Here is a 15,053-nt window from a genome sequence, read left to right on the forward strand (position 1 = left end):
AGGGAGGGAGGGAGGGAAGGAGGGAGGGAGAGATCCTTGAATGGAATTTCTTGTTTCTTCCTTGCTTGTAGCTGTTCTTTACTACTTTGTGGGTTCTTATTTTTCACCCTTTATTGCCCTGGTTTCTCCCCCATCAGTAGATAGGAAAGAAGGATGGAGGAGAGAAAGATCCCTCATCTGATTTCTTTCCTTTTGTTTCTTCTTTGAGCATGCATGACTACTAACAAACTGAAACCAACCCCCTGAACAACCCATCTCCAATCACCAACCCTGCCTATAGGAGCTCTAATATTTATGTCCTCACTGAAAACTTTCCAGGATTCCAAACGTCACCCAATCACAGAAACTAGCTGCAACTGGCAAAAGCATGCCTCCACTAGAGCAAACCACAATCAGCTGCTGCAAAGCAGCCCCATATCCCACACCTGGGATTAAAATGAAACCATATATTTCTGTGTTTTTTAAAAGAAACCAAAATTCCAGAATACTTACTACAGAAAAAGGCCTAAAAGGTAAAGGATAACAAGGGGCTGGCGAGATGGCTCAGTGGGTAAGAGCACTGACTGCTCTTCCAGAGGTCCTGAGTTCAAACTCCCAGCAACCACATGGTGGCTCACAACCATCTGCAATGAGCTCTGATGCCTTCTTCTGGTGTGTCTGAAGACAGCTACAGTGTACTTGTTTAAGATAAATTTTTTAAAAAAAAAGAATAACAAAAGAGAAATTACTATAAGTAATTGGAAATTTCTTAAATAATGGGTCAAAATAAAACCTTTGATCTTTTTAAAAAATTTTATTTTTATGTATATGAGTGAAATGTCTTCCTGCACACCAGAGGAAGGTATTGATCAGATCCCATTACAGATGGTTGTGAGCCACCATGTGGTTGCAGGGAATTGAATTAAAGACCTCTGGAACCACTGAGCCATTTCTCCAGCCCTGTTTTGTTTTTCCTTGTAGCCTTGGCTGTCCTAGAACTTGCTCTGTAGACCAGGCTGGCCTCAAACTTATATAGAGAGCCTGCCTCTGCCTCCCAAGTGCTGGGATTAAAAGTATGGGCCACTACCACTGACCCAACCTTTTCTCTTTTAATAGTTTCCCTAAGGTGTTTGTCATACAAGGGAGAAGTTAACAGAGCTCTCGCTTCAGGCCGTTCCTCCAGCCCTTTGTAGAAAGCCCTTGTGTAGAAAGCACTTCAAAACATAAGTCCTGTCTTGTGCGAATTCAGACTTCTCCCTCTTCTCTTCATCAATATTCACCTGAAGCCCAGGACTTCCTCTTGTTTACCTCTCCTTTGCACAGTACAGGATCTCTGTTCCCACTGCAACCCTTGCCTCCTTTTTCAGTGATTTCTGCTGGAATAACCTATCATGGCAGAATCGGACTCCCTTTTGTTGGGAATCTAAAAGGAACAAAACACCAAGAACAAATATGCAGAGGAAATTTTATTTGCAGCAAATAAGGAAGTGGGAAGCACTTCCAAAAGCATGGGTCCTCAAGCTAGGCAAGCTGCCATTTATTAGGGGAGACATACTCAGGAGTGTAGAGGGAAAAAATTAGTAGAGTCACCGTATCTAAGGTAAACACAGAATGAAGTAGTTGTGTCTTAGAAGTACTTAGACCTTGAAGAAATCATTGTAGAAGCAGGGATTGTTTTCTATGATTTATAGAGTTGTTTTTCTGAGGGAGCTTTACAACCTTTGCATGACTTTAGTTACAAGACAGTCCTGGCAAACCGGGAATGTCCTGTGTTACTGAGTACTGCAAACAGTGCACAGTAAGGACTGAGACTGCAAGGGTGAGGAATTCCTTCAAGGAACACATAGATCAGACCTTGGTTTTACTCTAAGAATGACTTTTGTTTGACAATCATTCAATACCCTTCTACACCACTGTTTGAGGTTCAGTCCATCAGATGATGGACCTCTCAGGTGCCTGCAAGGTTCATCCTGCAGTCACCCTCTTTCGTTGATCATCCTAGTGACTGAGATACCAACACAAGGGGCAGAGCCATTAGTGCTTAGGTGCAATAGGAGCATACTGCAGAAATGTGGCTTGGCCTCTTCCCTGGCTGAAGATTTGCATATGGATGAATGGAAGGAAGAATTACACAGGCAGTAAGACAGCTCAATGAGTAAAGGCACTTAGCATGAAAGCCTGGAGACCTGCGACCAATCTCCAGAGCCCACATGAGGATGGAATGAAGGAAGTGGCTCCACAAAGCTGTCTTGTGGCTCACATATACCGTGGACATGCCCACAATAATATTTACTACTACTACTACTAATAATAATAATAATAAATTTACTTGTAGTGTTCATACTCATTTCATTAGAGTGTTATCTAAGACAGATTATTTATTTACAACTTGAAGACCCCAAACAAAGACAAGGCACAGTGGTGAATACCTATAGTTCTAGCATTTGGAAACTAAAGGCAGGAGGATTGCCATTGAGTTTGAAGCTAGCCCAGGTTATGAAGTAAGCTGTTCCAGGCCAGCCCGAACTACATAGCAAGACCCTGTTTCCAAATAAGCATGTTGTCATGTTTTCATAAATCTGTAAGTCTCTTTCATTTCTGTCTTGTGATGTGAAGAAACAATGTTAACTGCCTAATCAGATAGTTCATATTCTGGATTTGTCAATCCCCACTCACCTTTCCTTTTGAGTTTCATGTTACTATATTTTTCCTGCATGTATGTCCATGTACCAGACATGTGTGTGGCCTGGTACCCTCTGAGGCCAGAAGAGGTCATCAGATTATTAACTCTGGCATGAGGTCCAGCAAAAGTTTCAGTCTCTTTAAATCTAAGAGATATCATAATACATTGCCAGAAAACAAAAAGTTCCCTACCACAGACTTGTTACTGACTTGAAATTCAAAGCAAGGAAAATATTTTTTTTTTTCTTATTAACCTTTACAAATTCTGTTCTCAGGGGTTTTCAGCTTAATTTTCTGCAAAGAATGAATTAGGTATAAGAAAAGGCTGAAAAAGAGCTGTAATGTCCAGGGGCCTTGGGATTTACAAATATTAGAGATCTAGATTTTATTAGATCCAGAAACAAGACTTTTAAGAGGCAGTCATGAAGTAAACCAGCAGCTCCTGTGACTTCTGCGAGTGTCACCTTCTCCAGAAGTTGCTTCACTTCAGTCTGCCTCGTTCTTGGAAGTGTCATCAAAATTCTCCACCAGATCTGGAACTTGAACCTCCTCCTCTCCAGGAGCAAGTGGTGCTTTTCCATCCACAGGTTGTTTGGGCAGAGCTTCTGCCAGTCTCCTTACCCCAGTCAGACTGTCTGCACCAAGCTGGTTTGGGATACTGGGAGGCATTTCTCTCAGCTGCTTTGTCTCTGTGTCCTGTAATGGTGAAGGTGTTTGCTGCCAGAGATGCCTGAACTTAAGGGTTACTAAAATGGATCACTGTTCCTTGGTTTGTAAACATGTTCACCTCTTCACCCAGAAATATTGTTTACTCCTAACTTCTTTAAGGAGAACTGCAGTTTTTATCGTCTGCCACACTGCTCTGTGAAATCTCTCCTTTCTTCAAGCAGTTTCTTTCCCACCAGTGGGCACTTGTTCTTGCAGTTTGCTAAATTTTTGCTGGTTCACAACATTTCTTTCATCTTGTGGAAGTGGAAATGGGGCCTGCATGGGATACCACAGTTTGCACTGCTCTGGCAGACCAGCTGAGATGAGGCACATACATTCGGAGACACAAGAGGCTAGAAGGGGGGAGGCTGGAACTAAGGCCAGAAAAATATTTACTTAAGTGACTTTTCCTAGCAGTATTGTATGAACATAGAACAACTGTCAGTTATTCATAATCTGCACAAATCACTTTGTTATATCATTCTCTGATGTATGTTGATATGTCTATGTTGTCTTCCATCTATATCTGATATCTATGTATTAATCTAATCTATCTAAAAGTGTTTTTTTTAAACCAGTCTGGCTTTGAAGTCTTCACTTTCCTGCCTCGGCCTTTGGAAGGCTGGGGTTATAGGAATATGACTTGTTTTAAGATTAGCATATCTTTCTGGTGAAAATTAACTCCATACACTTAGATTAATAAAGGAGAAATCTCTTTAATAATACCATGAATCTGGTTCTGGATAATGTTCAAAGAGGAGCCAGTTGTGAACAGATTTTTACTAACATACATTCATTTTTGGCTTATACATTCCACATATGCTATTACTCTGAAATCTCTTTCAGGTCCCAGATCCAGGTTACTCTTGGAACAATTTTAACAGAGACAGGAGACTGCAAGTCTGGTCGCTCAGGCAGATACAAGATTTACATAGCAAGGATATTGTCAGAATTATTTCTAAGTATAAACACCAATGTTGTTCTTTTTAAATAGTTGGTATCCAGGGTCATCTTGCCTACCTACTAGCAGAATTATGCTTTTCCTGACAAGGGCACAGGGGATTTAATGGCAGACTAGGACTTAATGATAGGTGTAACTTGGGGCTCAGCCAGTGAGCTGTCTGTCCCTTAGAGGCATGTTTTTTTTTTTTTAAATAAGGGGGATAGGCTTAATGGTTAGTTGTAAGTTAGGGTTGTCTCCTTTTGTTGTGGGAATGGCGTCTAATTGGAGGTCAATCTTAGTGCACAAACATTAACAGAAACTTTCTCAGCAACCCAAAACTTCAATGTTGACACAAAAATGTCTTTCTTTTCTAGAGTCTGTAATAAGCCTGGTAATTACACTAATTATCTTCCAGTCATATGGGAAGCAAGCTTCTAAGTGATCCTTTGTAGCATCAATATTACTCACGTTTCTCTTGCATCAGCCCTGCACCTGCTTCTGATACTTTCAATTCAATAACAAGCAAGGGAACTTGGGAACAAACACATAAATGGTTTTCGCTTGGTTTATCAGGTATGAACGATCCCATTAATTAGATATAGCCCAAACTGGGCCAAGCCAGGCAACCTGAACTCTATTGTCCGAAGGAGAGAACCAACTTTTACTTAGGTACTGGGACCAAGCCACGCTCTATCATTGAACTACTTTCAAAGCCCAACAAAAAAAGCCGATAAATTATTTACTTGATATGTCTTGCTGTGTAGATTGACCTTGAAATCTTCAAAATCCTCCAGCCTCAGCCTTTTCAGTTCTGAAATTACAGGCTTGGGGTACTGGACAGGCCTTCTCTCCTCACCTCCCACCTCCCCCTCCCTCTCTCTTTCTCTCTCTCCCCTTCCCCACACTCTCCTGGCAGAAGAGAATACACATTGGGGGAATTCTCTCGCTATGTGGTCCTTGGAAATTAAACTCAGGTCCTTATATTTGGCGACCATGTGCCGTAATCTGCTGAGCCACCTCCGAGTCCCCATTCTCAATCTTTAAACGCTACTCATTAAATTGAAATATCCCTACGGGCTGTATGTAATTGATTCGATCACTGACGCCATATAAGCCAGCCAAAACCGTAGGAAAGGATTCCAGGGCAGCCATTCCGCACAGGCAGGTCTCGTTAACCCTAGGGGTCCCTTTCCCAGAACCCTCAAGGTCTCTCCTCCGACCATCCAAACAACAGGTCTCCTCGGGTATCCGGCGTCCCCGAGGTTACGTGCTCGGACCGCCCCTCGCCTTCTCCCTGGGGAACCCCTTCCGCTCTTCCCTGAGGCAACCTTCTTCCTTAGAGAGCCGCTCGACCCGCCCATCCACTTCCTGTGAAGCCGGGGAGCGCGCCTTTCCGCGATTGGCCGATCTGAGTGTCAATCTAGGGTTCGGCGCCCACAATTGGCTGTCTTCCCCGCACGGTCGAGTCACGCCGCTCGAGCGGCTTAGGGCGGAGCGGCGGACGCCCGGGGCCGTCTCGCAGTGCGTTGCCGGCGGTTTTTCGCGTTGGTTTGCGCAGCGTCCGTGATGGCGGCGGCGGCTGAGGAAAGCTTGAGTGTGGCCACGGTAGTTATGTCAGTTCCCGACAGCAGTGGCCGGTCTCCCGAAGCCGAAGAAGGTGGAGCAGCGGGCGAGAAGGACGCAGCCACCAAAGGAACGGTGGCCGTTGGGGATAGCGAGGAGGATGGGGACGACGTTTTCGAGGTGGAGAGGATCCTGGACATGAAGTGCGAGGGAGTATGTGGGGGCTGCGCGGCCGGAGGGCCGGGCCGGGTCGGGCCGGGCCTTGGGGGAGCGGGACGGTGGGGGGAGAATCCCAGCGGGACGCCCGACAGTCTGGGACAGCCTGGGAGGACGGTGCCCGGTCGCAGTCTGCAGGATGGATGCTCTGGGAAGTTCTAAATGTTGTTTTGGCAGAAGAGACGGAGCAGTGACTTGGAATGTTGAGACTCATTGGTTGCCAGGCAGCTGGTGGGAGACTCCCGTGGCCTTGAGCGTGCGGGTGTACGGTTAGGGCTATGGCTTTCCGTTAGGAAGGACTCGAGGAGATCATACGAGTCGTCACAGTCCGTCCCCTACCCCGTTGTCCCAAGGTTTTCTAAAGGTAGAAAATGCTCCTTGACTTAAGTTCAGGAATTCCCAGTCGTCTCCGCAATTAAACTCTAGTCACACTGAGTGCTCGGCACGTTAAAGATTTCCCTACCCAAAGTGTCTATTTTCTGCGGGTTTGATGATTGTAACTCAAGAGATTTTAGAGTAAGCTTGTAAGGAAAATCTTCGCACATCATCCTTAGTCACTTAACATCCTCCTTGCTGCGAGTGTCGTCTCCGGGAGAAATTCTTAGTCTGTATTCCAAGGCTTGGAATCCATCTGTTTGTGATTCCTTTCCCCCTCTCTTGCCTTACCCTAGCCCTGCAGAAAAGGGTGCGTTCTCATTTCTGTCCTTACGCTCTGTAGAGCCCTCTATTTAACTCACTGTCTTTTATCTCTACATTTGTCTTTTCTGCTCTAGATAGTGGGCTCTTTTTAATCAGGGGATGTGGTTTATATTAATGCTTTGAATCACTGATACTTAGTCCAGTAACAGCTTGGACAAATTTTTGTTGTTGTTATCTGATACTGAGTACTGGACCCAGGGTTTCATGAATGCTCTAGGATTATTAAATGAGTAAATGAAATGTGAATTTGGAGAAAGGAGAAAGTAAGGGCTATAGATAGGAATCATGCCTATACGATGGTTTGTTTCTGTTGTACTTTCTGTCATTTGTTACCTGCCATATGACAACTTTCATCTGTTAATTTTTAATCCATTGACAAACTTTTTTTTTTAATGGACTGCTGTTTACCCTGTGCCGTGTTGGCTTGATGGTAGAGATTTCTTTAAAGTGGTGCTTTTCTTTGAAAACTCCTTTTTTGTTTTGTTTTGTTTTTGAAACAAGGTTTCTCTGTATATGTATATGGCTTGCCTTAAAACTCAAAAATCTGCCTGCACCTGCCTCCTAGATGCTGGGATTAAAGACCAGCACTGCCTGGCTTGATGGTAGAGATTTTTTTGTTTTTAAAGAAAAACTTCTAGCCTATATTGTTATTTTTATGTATATGATTGTTCGGCCTGTATGTATGTCTGTGCACCACATTTGTGCCCAGAGAAGAGAGCATTTGTTCTCCAGGAACTGAAATTACAAATAGTTGTGAGCTGCCACCTGGGTACTGGGAATGGATCCCAAATCCTCTTAACAGTAGAGACAAAGGCTCCAGGTTCCCCTCTGCATCTGCATACCCCACTTGGTCACTCCCTGCTTTTTTAAGGTAGGGTCTCTGAAGTCCAGGCTGGCTTAGAGCCTGAGACCTTCCTGTAGTTACTTACACTGGAAAAATTTCTTGTCAAGGGAGAGTTAACTAGTTTCATTTTTATGGAGCTAGAGAGGTAGGGCCAGAATTCAAATCCCCAGAGTCCGTGTAAAGCTGTATGCCAGTCTGTAAACCTGGTGTTCCTGTTGGGAGATGGGAGATAAGAGACAGGAGAATTACCTGCTATGTTATCCTGTTGTGCACTGTTATACAACCACAGACACTGTCTCAAGGTGAAAGGCAAGTTCAAGACTGAGTTTGTCCTCTAAGGTAAGGTCTAACAGCAGCTGTGGCACACCTGTATCCACACAAGCTTGCACTTGTGAATGGCTAGAAGTGGATTCTGGGAGTCAAACTAGGGTCTTCTGTAAGAGCAATAAGCAGCTTTTTTATTTTGTTTTGTTTCGTTTTGAGACAGTTTCTCTGTATAGCCCTGGGTGTCCTGGAGCTCACTCTGTAGACCAGGCCAGCCTCCAACTCAGAAATCCGCCTGCCTCTGCCTCCCAAGTGTTAGGATCAAAGGCGTGCGCCACCACTGCCTGGCGCAATAAGCAGCTTTAATGATTGCTCCAGCTTCTGACATCCTTTTCTCCCTCCAGACCCTCCTATATACCCCCTCCTTGCTGTCTTTCAAATTCATGACCTCCATATCTTAAAAAAAAAAAAAAAAAAAAAAGCCAAGCTTGATGGAGTGGCATCCTCCTTTAATACCAGCACTCTGAAGACAGCACAGGCAGATAGATCTCTGCTATCACCTGAGCTACTGATCACCTCTGGGATTTTTTTTTTTTTAAGATTTATTTATTTATTATATGTAAGTACACTGTAGCTGTCTTCAGACACACCCGAAAAGGGCATCAGATGGTTGTGAACCACCATGTGGTTGCTAGGATTTGAACTCAGGACCTTCAGAAGAGTAGTCAGTATTCTTAACTGCTGAGCCATCTCTCCAGCCCACCTCTGGGATTTTTGACTAATTATTCTATCTACAGTTTTCAAATTAACTATAGAATAAGTAATAGTACTTCATAGGCTATTGTAAAGATTAAGCTATTGAAAGTAGATATTTAGATAATGTATAGCATTTTGTAAAGCATTTCATGAACCATTCATGAAGCATTGTTTGAACCATGTGCCTACTTTACATATGCATGTGTATTTTTTTCTTTAGATTTTTATTTTATGTGCATGTGTACCACATGAGTGCCTTGGGCTTAGAGAGGATCAAATCCAGGTCCAGGTCCTCTTTAAGAGCAGTAAGTACATGGTTTTTTTTTTTAGACAATTCTCACAGTGTAGCTCAGGATTGCCTGAAATTTCCTATGAAGCATAGGCTTGCCTCAGACTCCACAACAGTTTTCTCTGCTTTTTCTCAAAGGACTGTAGGTGTGTACCACCATACTCAGCAGTACACTTGATTTTATTTTTAAAGATTTATCATTTATTTGTATGTGTTTGTTGCTTTGGAGACCAGAAGAGGTGGATCTTCTCTAAAGCTGCAGCTGGTAGTGAACTCCGGTTGGTGCTGGCATCCAAAAGGGCTGTTAAGCTATGTATGTCTCCCGCCCCCAGCTGCCATTTTGTTGGTCCTGTCTTTCAGTGTGGTATCTAGCTAGGGCCCTTACCTCAGCTTGTCAGGTTTATGCCCAAAGCCCCTTTCTCTGCTAGGCATTGTGCTGCTCTCCAGACCCTTTTAAATTTCACCTCTGCTTGAGAATAACATTGTCAGAGAAGTACAGGTGTACCCACAGCTGTACTTTTTAAAAAAAATTCTAAATTAAATAATGTAGGTGGTGCCAGCACTCAGGCATTTTGCTATTAAAAAAAGGGGGGGGCAAAGAAAAAATCTAAACAGTGTTGCTCATATGATAGAATAATCTCTGTTTACTAAAAATCATTGAGTGCCTTGCCAGTTTTTCATTGTTGTTTTAGAGTACACATTGCTTTATAATCAGAAAATGACATCAGTCTTGTTTTTTTGTGGGGGATGGTTCTTATTTTAAAGACAAGGTTTCTCTGTGTAACCCTGGTTATTCTTAGAGGTACATCTGCCTCTGCCCTGCTTCCCTTCAAGTGCTGGGATTAAAGGTGTGGGCCCCAGCTGCCGGACAATGTTTTCCTGTGTAGCTCTGGTTGTCCTGGAACTAGCTCTATAGACCAGGCATACTTCCAGTTTGATTGATGCAGTTTTCAAGTTGTCTTGCTCTTCACAGCTGAATGGGTTTGGAATTTTAATCAGTAATATGCCTGTTTTCATTTGTGCTATAGGGTAAGAATCTTTATAAAGTCCGATGGAAAGGGTATACGTCTGAAGATGATACCTGGGAGCCTGAGGTTCATCTGGAGGACTGTAAAGAAGTTCTTCTCGAATTCAGGAAGAAAGTTGCTGAGAACAAAGCTAAAGCAGTCAGGAAAGATATTCAGGTATTAAGTTTTATCTCAGTCTTTTTTGGTTTGATATTCATAATCTTATTTATACAAAGTATGTGTAGTAAGCAATTTATGAAAAATACAGTGTCCAGTATTTCTTTTATGAATTCCATTTTGCTCACAGACTGCTTCTGGTGATTTTGTTCAACTCTTGTTTTCCAACTTGTGGTTCTATTTAACAGACAAGTATAGTTTGTATGTTGTTAGTCAGCTAATATTGTAATGAAATACCTAACGTAATTGAAAGGTAAGTTTTGACTTTGTCTTATGTTCTAAGGTGTTAGTCTACCTCTGGATGCTTCTGATGAGAGGTACCAGGATGCTGTAAGCTCCTTGTTTTCACGAGCCAGGAAGCACAAAAGAAACCAGGGTCCCCAATCCTCTTAGAGGTTATCATACATGAACTAAGAATTTCTTATTAGGCTTCATCTCTCTAAGATTCTATCACCAAGCCAAGGTGGGAGGCAGAAACAGGCACATCTCTCTGAGTTTGAGGCCAGACTGGTCTACAGAGCTAGTTCTAAGACTGCTAAGGGTAACAGAAAACCTGTCTTAGACTAGAAAGATTCCTCCTCCCTCTCTCTCCTCCCCCTCCTACTTGTTAGTGCCTCCCTAGGGACCAGTTAGTTAACACATGGACCTTTGGAGGACACTCAGCATTCAAATTACGGCAGACATGAATGTTGGCTAATAAGTTGGGGTATGTTTGTAATCCCAGTGCTCAGGACAATTAGGCAGAAGGATTACTGAGAATGAAGGTCTGCCAGGGCTGTATAATGTGACCCTATCTCAAGGACAAAAGAGTGAGGATGTGTGTATTCAGTGATACAGTACCTGCTTAGCAGGTGCAAAGCCCTGGATTCAAGCTCCAGAGCCGAGCCGTGCTGAGGAACGCCGGGGGGGGGTGGGGTGGGGGGCTGTAAAGGAGCAGACAGACATACATCATAATTTCATGTCTTCCAACGATGTGAACAATTATTCTTTATATGTGGAGATATACATTGCCATAATTATTTATTTTGTTCTAGTTCTTAGAATTGTTAGATTATATATAGATTCATATCATATTTAATTTGTGTTATTAACATGTCTTCTTTTAACCTTTATGCTAGTTAATTCTTTGACACAAAGACTCATAAGGTAGCCCTGGCTGGGCTAGTACTGTACCACACTAGCTTGGAACTCAGAGATACCTGCCTCAGCCTGTTGAATGCTGGGATTAAAGGTCTTCACTACTATGCCTAGCTTTGGTTTTGAGACAAGAGTTTTTACTCTGTGTTAGTCTGCCTTGTAGATCAAGCTAGCCTTGAATTTATGATTCTCCTGCCTTTGCCTCCTATGTGTTGGAATTACAGGTAGCATACCTAGTGTATTAGTCAGGGTTTAACTGCTGTCAACAGACACCATGATCAAGTCTTAAAAAGGACAACATTTAGTTGGGACTGGCTTACAAGTTCTGACACACCTACTTGAACAAGACCACACCTCTAATAGTGCCACTCTGGGCTAGGCATACTCAGACCACCACACCTAGCAAAGTTAAATAGTTTTAATCCCCCCTTCCTCATTATGGTATATTAAGCTGACATTTTACCACAGAGCTAAATCTTCAAGTCCCAACCACTTCAGATGGCAGTTGTGTGTGGTCATCTGTTGTGCTCTTGTCAGTACTTTGTTATGTAAAGGTTCAGGAAGGTTCAAAAGATTTTTCATTTGAATTACAAGTGCCACCACATTCCCTTACTTTTTCAATCATGGTGACACTGTAGGAAAACATATTTTCATCCTTTCTGTTAATTTATTTGCTATAAGACAGTTTTGGAAAATGAGTAATAAAATTAGTTTGCTCAAGTTTTTTGTTGTTGTTTATACAAATATTGATTTCTGAGACTGGATTTCTGTACAGACCTGGCTGTCCTGGAACTTGCTTTGTAGATCAAGCTGGCCTTGAACTCAGAGAACCCTTGTCTCTGCCTCTTTAGTGCTAGGATTAAGGGCATGCAAAAGACAAGTTTAAGAGTATTGTAGAATTCTAGGACAGCCAGGGCTACACAGAGAAACCCTCTCGAAAAACAAAAACAAAAGCAAAAAGAACATTCTAGAATAAGGGCTGATAAGACAGCTGAGCAGATAAAGGTGCTTGCTGTTTGTTATACCTGATGACTTGGGTTTAATTCTCAGACATTATCACTTGGTGAAAGGAACAAAATTCAGTTGGTCCTCTGACCTCTGCATGCATGCTTATTCATAAAAAATAAATAATTAAAAATTAAAATTACAGCCCATTTATATATTAGACTGTTACTTTTTAACTCAGTTTGATGTTTCCCTTTGATGCCACTGGAAACACTGACATATTTCTTCTTTATGTCTCCTTTTTAAATTGACATTCCTCACCTCTGAGTATTATTTGCTAGGTCAGAAATATAAGTAATACACATGTTAAATTTAAGCAATTTAAAGAAGTCAGTTTTGCTAAAAACGTTTACATTAGATTTTATTAGTACTGCCTCTTAAAACTCTTGAACTTATATTAGTGTTTTAATCTTTTTTGCTTTTTATAGAGACTATCTTTAAACAATGACATATTTGAGGCAGACAGTGATAGCGACCAGCAAAGTGACACAAAAGTAGATACTTCACCAAGGAAGAAAAAGAAAAAAATAAAGTGCAAAGAAGAGAAAAGTCCAGATGATCTGAGGAAAAAAAGGACAAAAATGGGAAAACTAAAAGATAAGTTCAAGACAGAGCCGGAGAGTGTCTCTGAAATTTTATGTTTTGATATAAAGACAAAGAAAAGAATTTGGGAAGTTAAGGAAGAATTAAAGGACTCCAAAAAGCCCAAAAAGGATGAAATAAAGGAAAACAAGGAATTAAAGAAAGCTAATAAAAGGGCTGAAATAAGAGATTTAAAGATTAAAATAAGAGAAGATGTCAAAGACAACCGAAAAACAAAAAAAGAGAGATATATAGAATCTCCGCTGGAGTCTGAATCACCTAATGATTCCCTCATTCTAGAGCATGAAAGTAAAGATTTTCTTTCCGACCACAAAGAAGAGAATCAGAGTGTGAGAATTGTAAGAGATAAGACAGGACAGGATACAGTGCAAGAGGGTATTTTTGAGAAGCATCTGGATGACCTCATAAGTATTGAAGAGGATGCTGGTACCCGAGTTAGAAGGAAGAAGACAAAGCCAAGAAAGTTTGAGGAACCAAAAGAGATCAAGAAACTTGAAGATTCGAATACCTTTTTAGAAAGGAAAACGATACCCAAAAAGCAAAGAAATCAAGACCAAGGCAGAAGAAATGTAGAGTTAAATAAGTTATCTTCACCTGTGTTTGCCCAAGCCCTGAAAAGTTCCAGACTGAGTGGGGAAGAGAAGAGCCTCAAGTCCTCTGACTTGGCCGAAGAGGTAAGGTTGGTAGAGAACTTAAAGAATACAGAAATGGTTGGTACAATTACTTGGTGTTTTATAGTCAGGAACTTTCACAAGGAATGACAAAGGAAACAGTCAAAATAGAATAAAGTGTGACTCAGGTAGTTGTTAAATATGGTAGCACTGAGGGTGGCTATGTGTGCGCAGATATTAAGCACCAAACCCCAAGTTTACCTTTTAGTTTGTGCCTTGTTTTCTTTTTACCAAACAATACAAACCTGAGAGTTAATTTGTTAACAAAAGTCAGAATTTTTGTAGATTTGTGCAGCACTTTATAGTCAGGCCTATCACCTTCATCATCTTACTAAATTTCATTTGGGGTATGTGTGTTCTCTATTTTAGAAATACTGAGAATTTGATATAATGCATCTTGGTCTTATTCCCCTCTATTCTTTCCCTAACTTCTTTCAGATCCTTTCACCCAGCTTGTGGTCTTTTTTTTTTTTTTTAAGCTTTATCATGTCCAATTTGTACTGGACATATACTGAATGTGGGGCCATCTTCAGGTACATGGTAGATTTATCAGGAGCCACATACATCCTTACAGAAAACCTTCTCCTAGAAACTGCCCAATAATCCGCTCCATAGCTCTCATTTAGGGGTGGAACTTAATGGCTCCTCCCCCCCCCCCCTTTTTTTTGGTTTTTTGAGACAAGGTTTTTCTGTGTAGCCCTGGCTGTCCTGGAATTCATTTTGTATAACAGGCTGGCCTCGAACTCAGAAATCCACCTGCTTCTGCCTCCCAAGTGCTGGGATTAAAGGTGTGCGCCACCACCACCTGGCTCTCCTTTCCCCTTTCATGTTAAAATGTTGACTAGCTTGATCTTGTGTCTATCATACTTCCTCCCTGCCCATCTCAAACAGTATGTCTTACACTATAGCCCAGGCTAACCTTGAGCTGATCCTCTGACTCCTTCCTCCTGGGTGTTGGGAGTTGGGGTTACGTTTGGCTTTCACCTTTTCTTTTTCTTTTTTCGTAAGATTTATTTGTATGGCTTGGCAGTAGTAGTACCTGGTGGTGGTACCCACCTTTAATCAATCCAGTGCTCAAGAGGCAGAGGTATCTTTGAGTTCAAAGCTAGCCTGGTCTACAGAGTGAGTTCCAGGATAGCTAGGGCTACACTAGAGAAACCCTGTCTTAAAAAACAAACAAATACACAGACACAAAAAAAGATTTGTAGATTTATTTGTATGAATGTTTTATTTGCATATATGTATGCGTACCGTGTGTGTGTGTGTGTGTGTGTGTGTGTGTGTGTCTGGAGCCTGGAGAGTCCAGGAAAAGCATTATATATTCATTTGAGTGCTGGGAACTGAACCCAGGTTCTTTATAAGAGCACCAAGTACTCTTTAACATCTGAACCATCACATCACTGCAGCTCCAATATAGATTTTATAGAGTTTAATTTTGTAGCAATTTAGTTTTATTGTACAAAAGAATGGCTTCTTTCACAGTGACATTTTCTTTTTTTTTTTTTTTTTT

General features: G+C 41.7%; 1 protein-coding gene and 1 pseudogene across 2 annotated transcripts in view; one reads left to right on the forward strand and one right to left on the reverse strand.

Moving 5' to 3' along the window:
• Positions 1-3,019: 3,019 nt before the first annotated feature.
• On the reverse strand, positions 3,020-5,919 carry LOC116084974 (annotated as a pseudogene).
• The window catches only part of Mphosph8 (M-phase phosphoprotein 8), a 29,034-nt gene continuing 19,726 nt past the window's right edge, over positions 5,746-15,053 (forward strand). For both annotated transcript variants that reach the window (XM_031362293.1, XM_031362294.1), the window contains exons 1-3: positions 5,746-6,088; positions 9,972-10,127; positions 12,698-13,546. In XM_031362293.1, the coding sequence (XP_031218153.1) occupies positions 5,879-6,088; positions 9,972-10,127; positions 12,698-13,546 (1,215 nt within the window). In that variant the 5' untranslated portion in view covers positions 5,746-5,878. The remainder of the gene's footprint in view (positions 6,089-9,971; positions 10,128-12,697; positions 13,547-15,053) is intronic.

This window comes from Mastomys coucha, unplaced genomic scaffold (genome assembly GCF_008632895.1).
Source record: "Mastomys coucha isolate ucsf_1 unplaced genomic scaffold, UCSF_Mcou_1 pScaffold9, whole genome shotgun sequence".
Classification (NCBI taxonomy): Eukaryota; Metazoa; Chordata; class Mammalia; order Rodentia; family Muridae; genus Mastomys; species Mastomys coucha.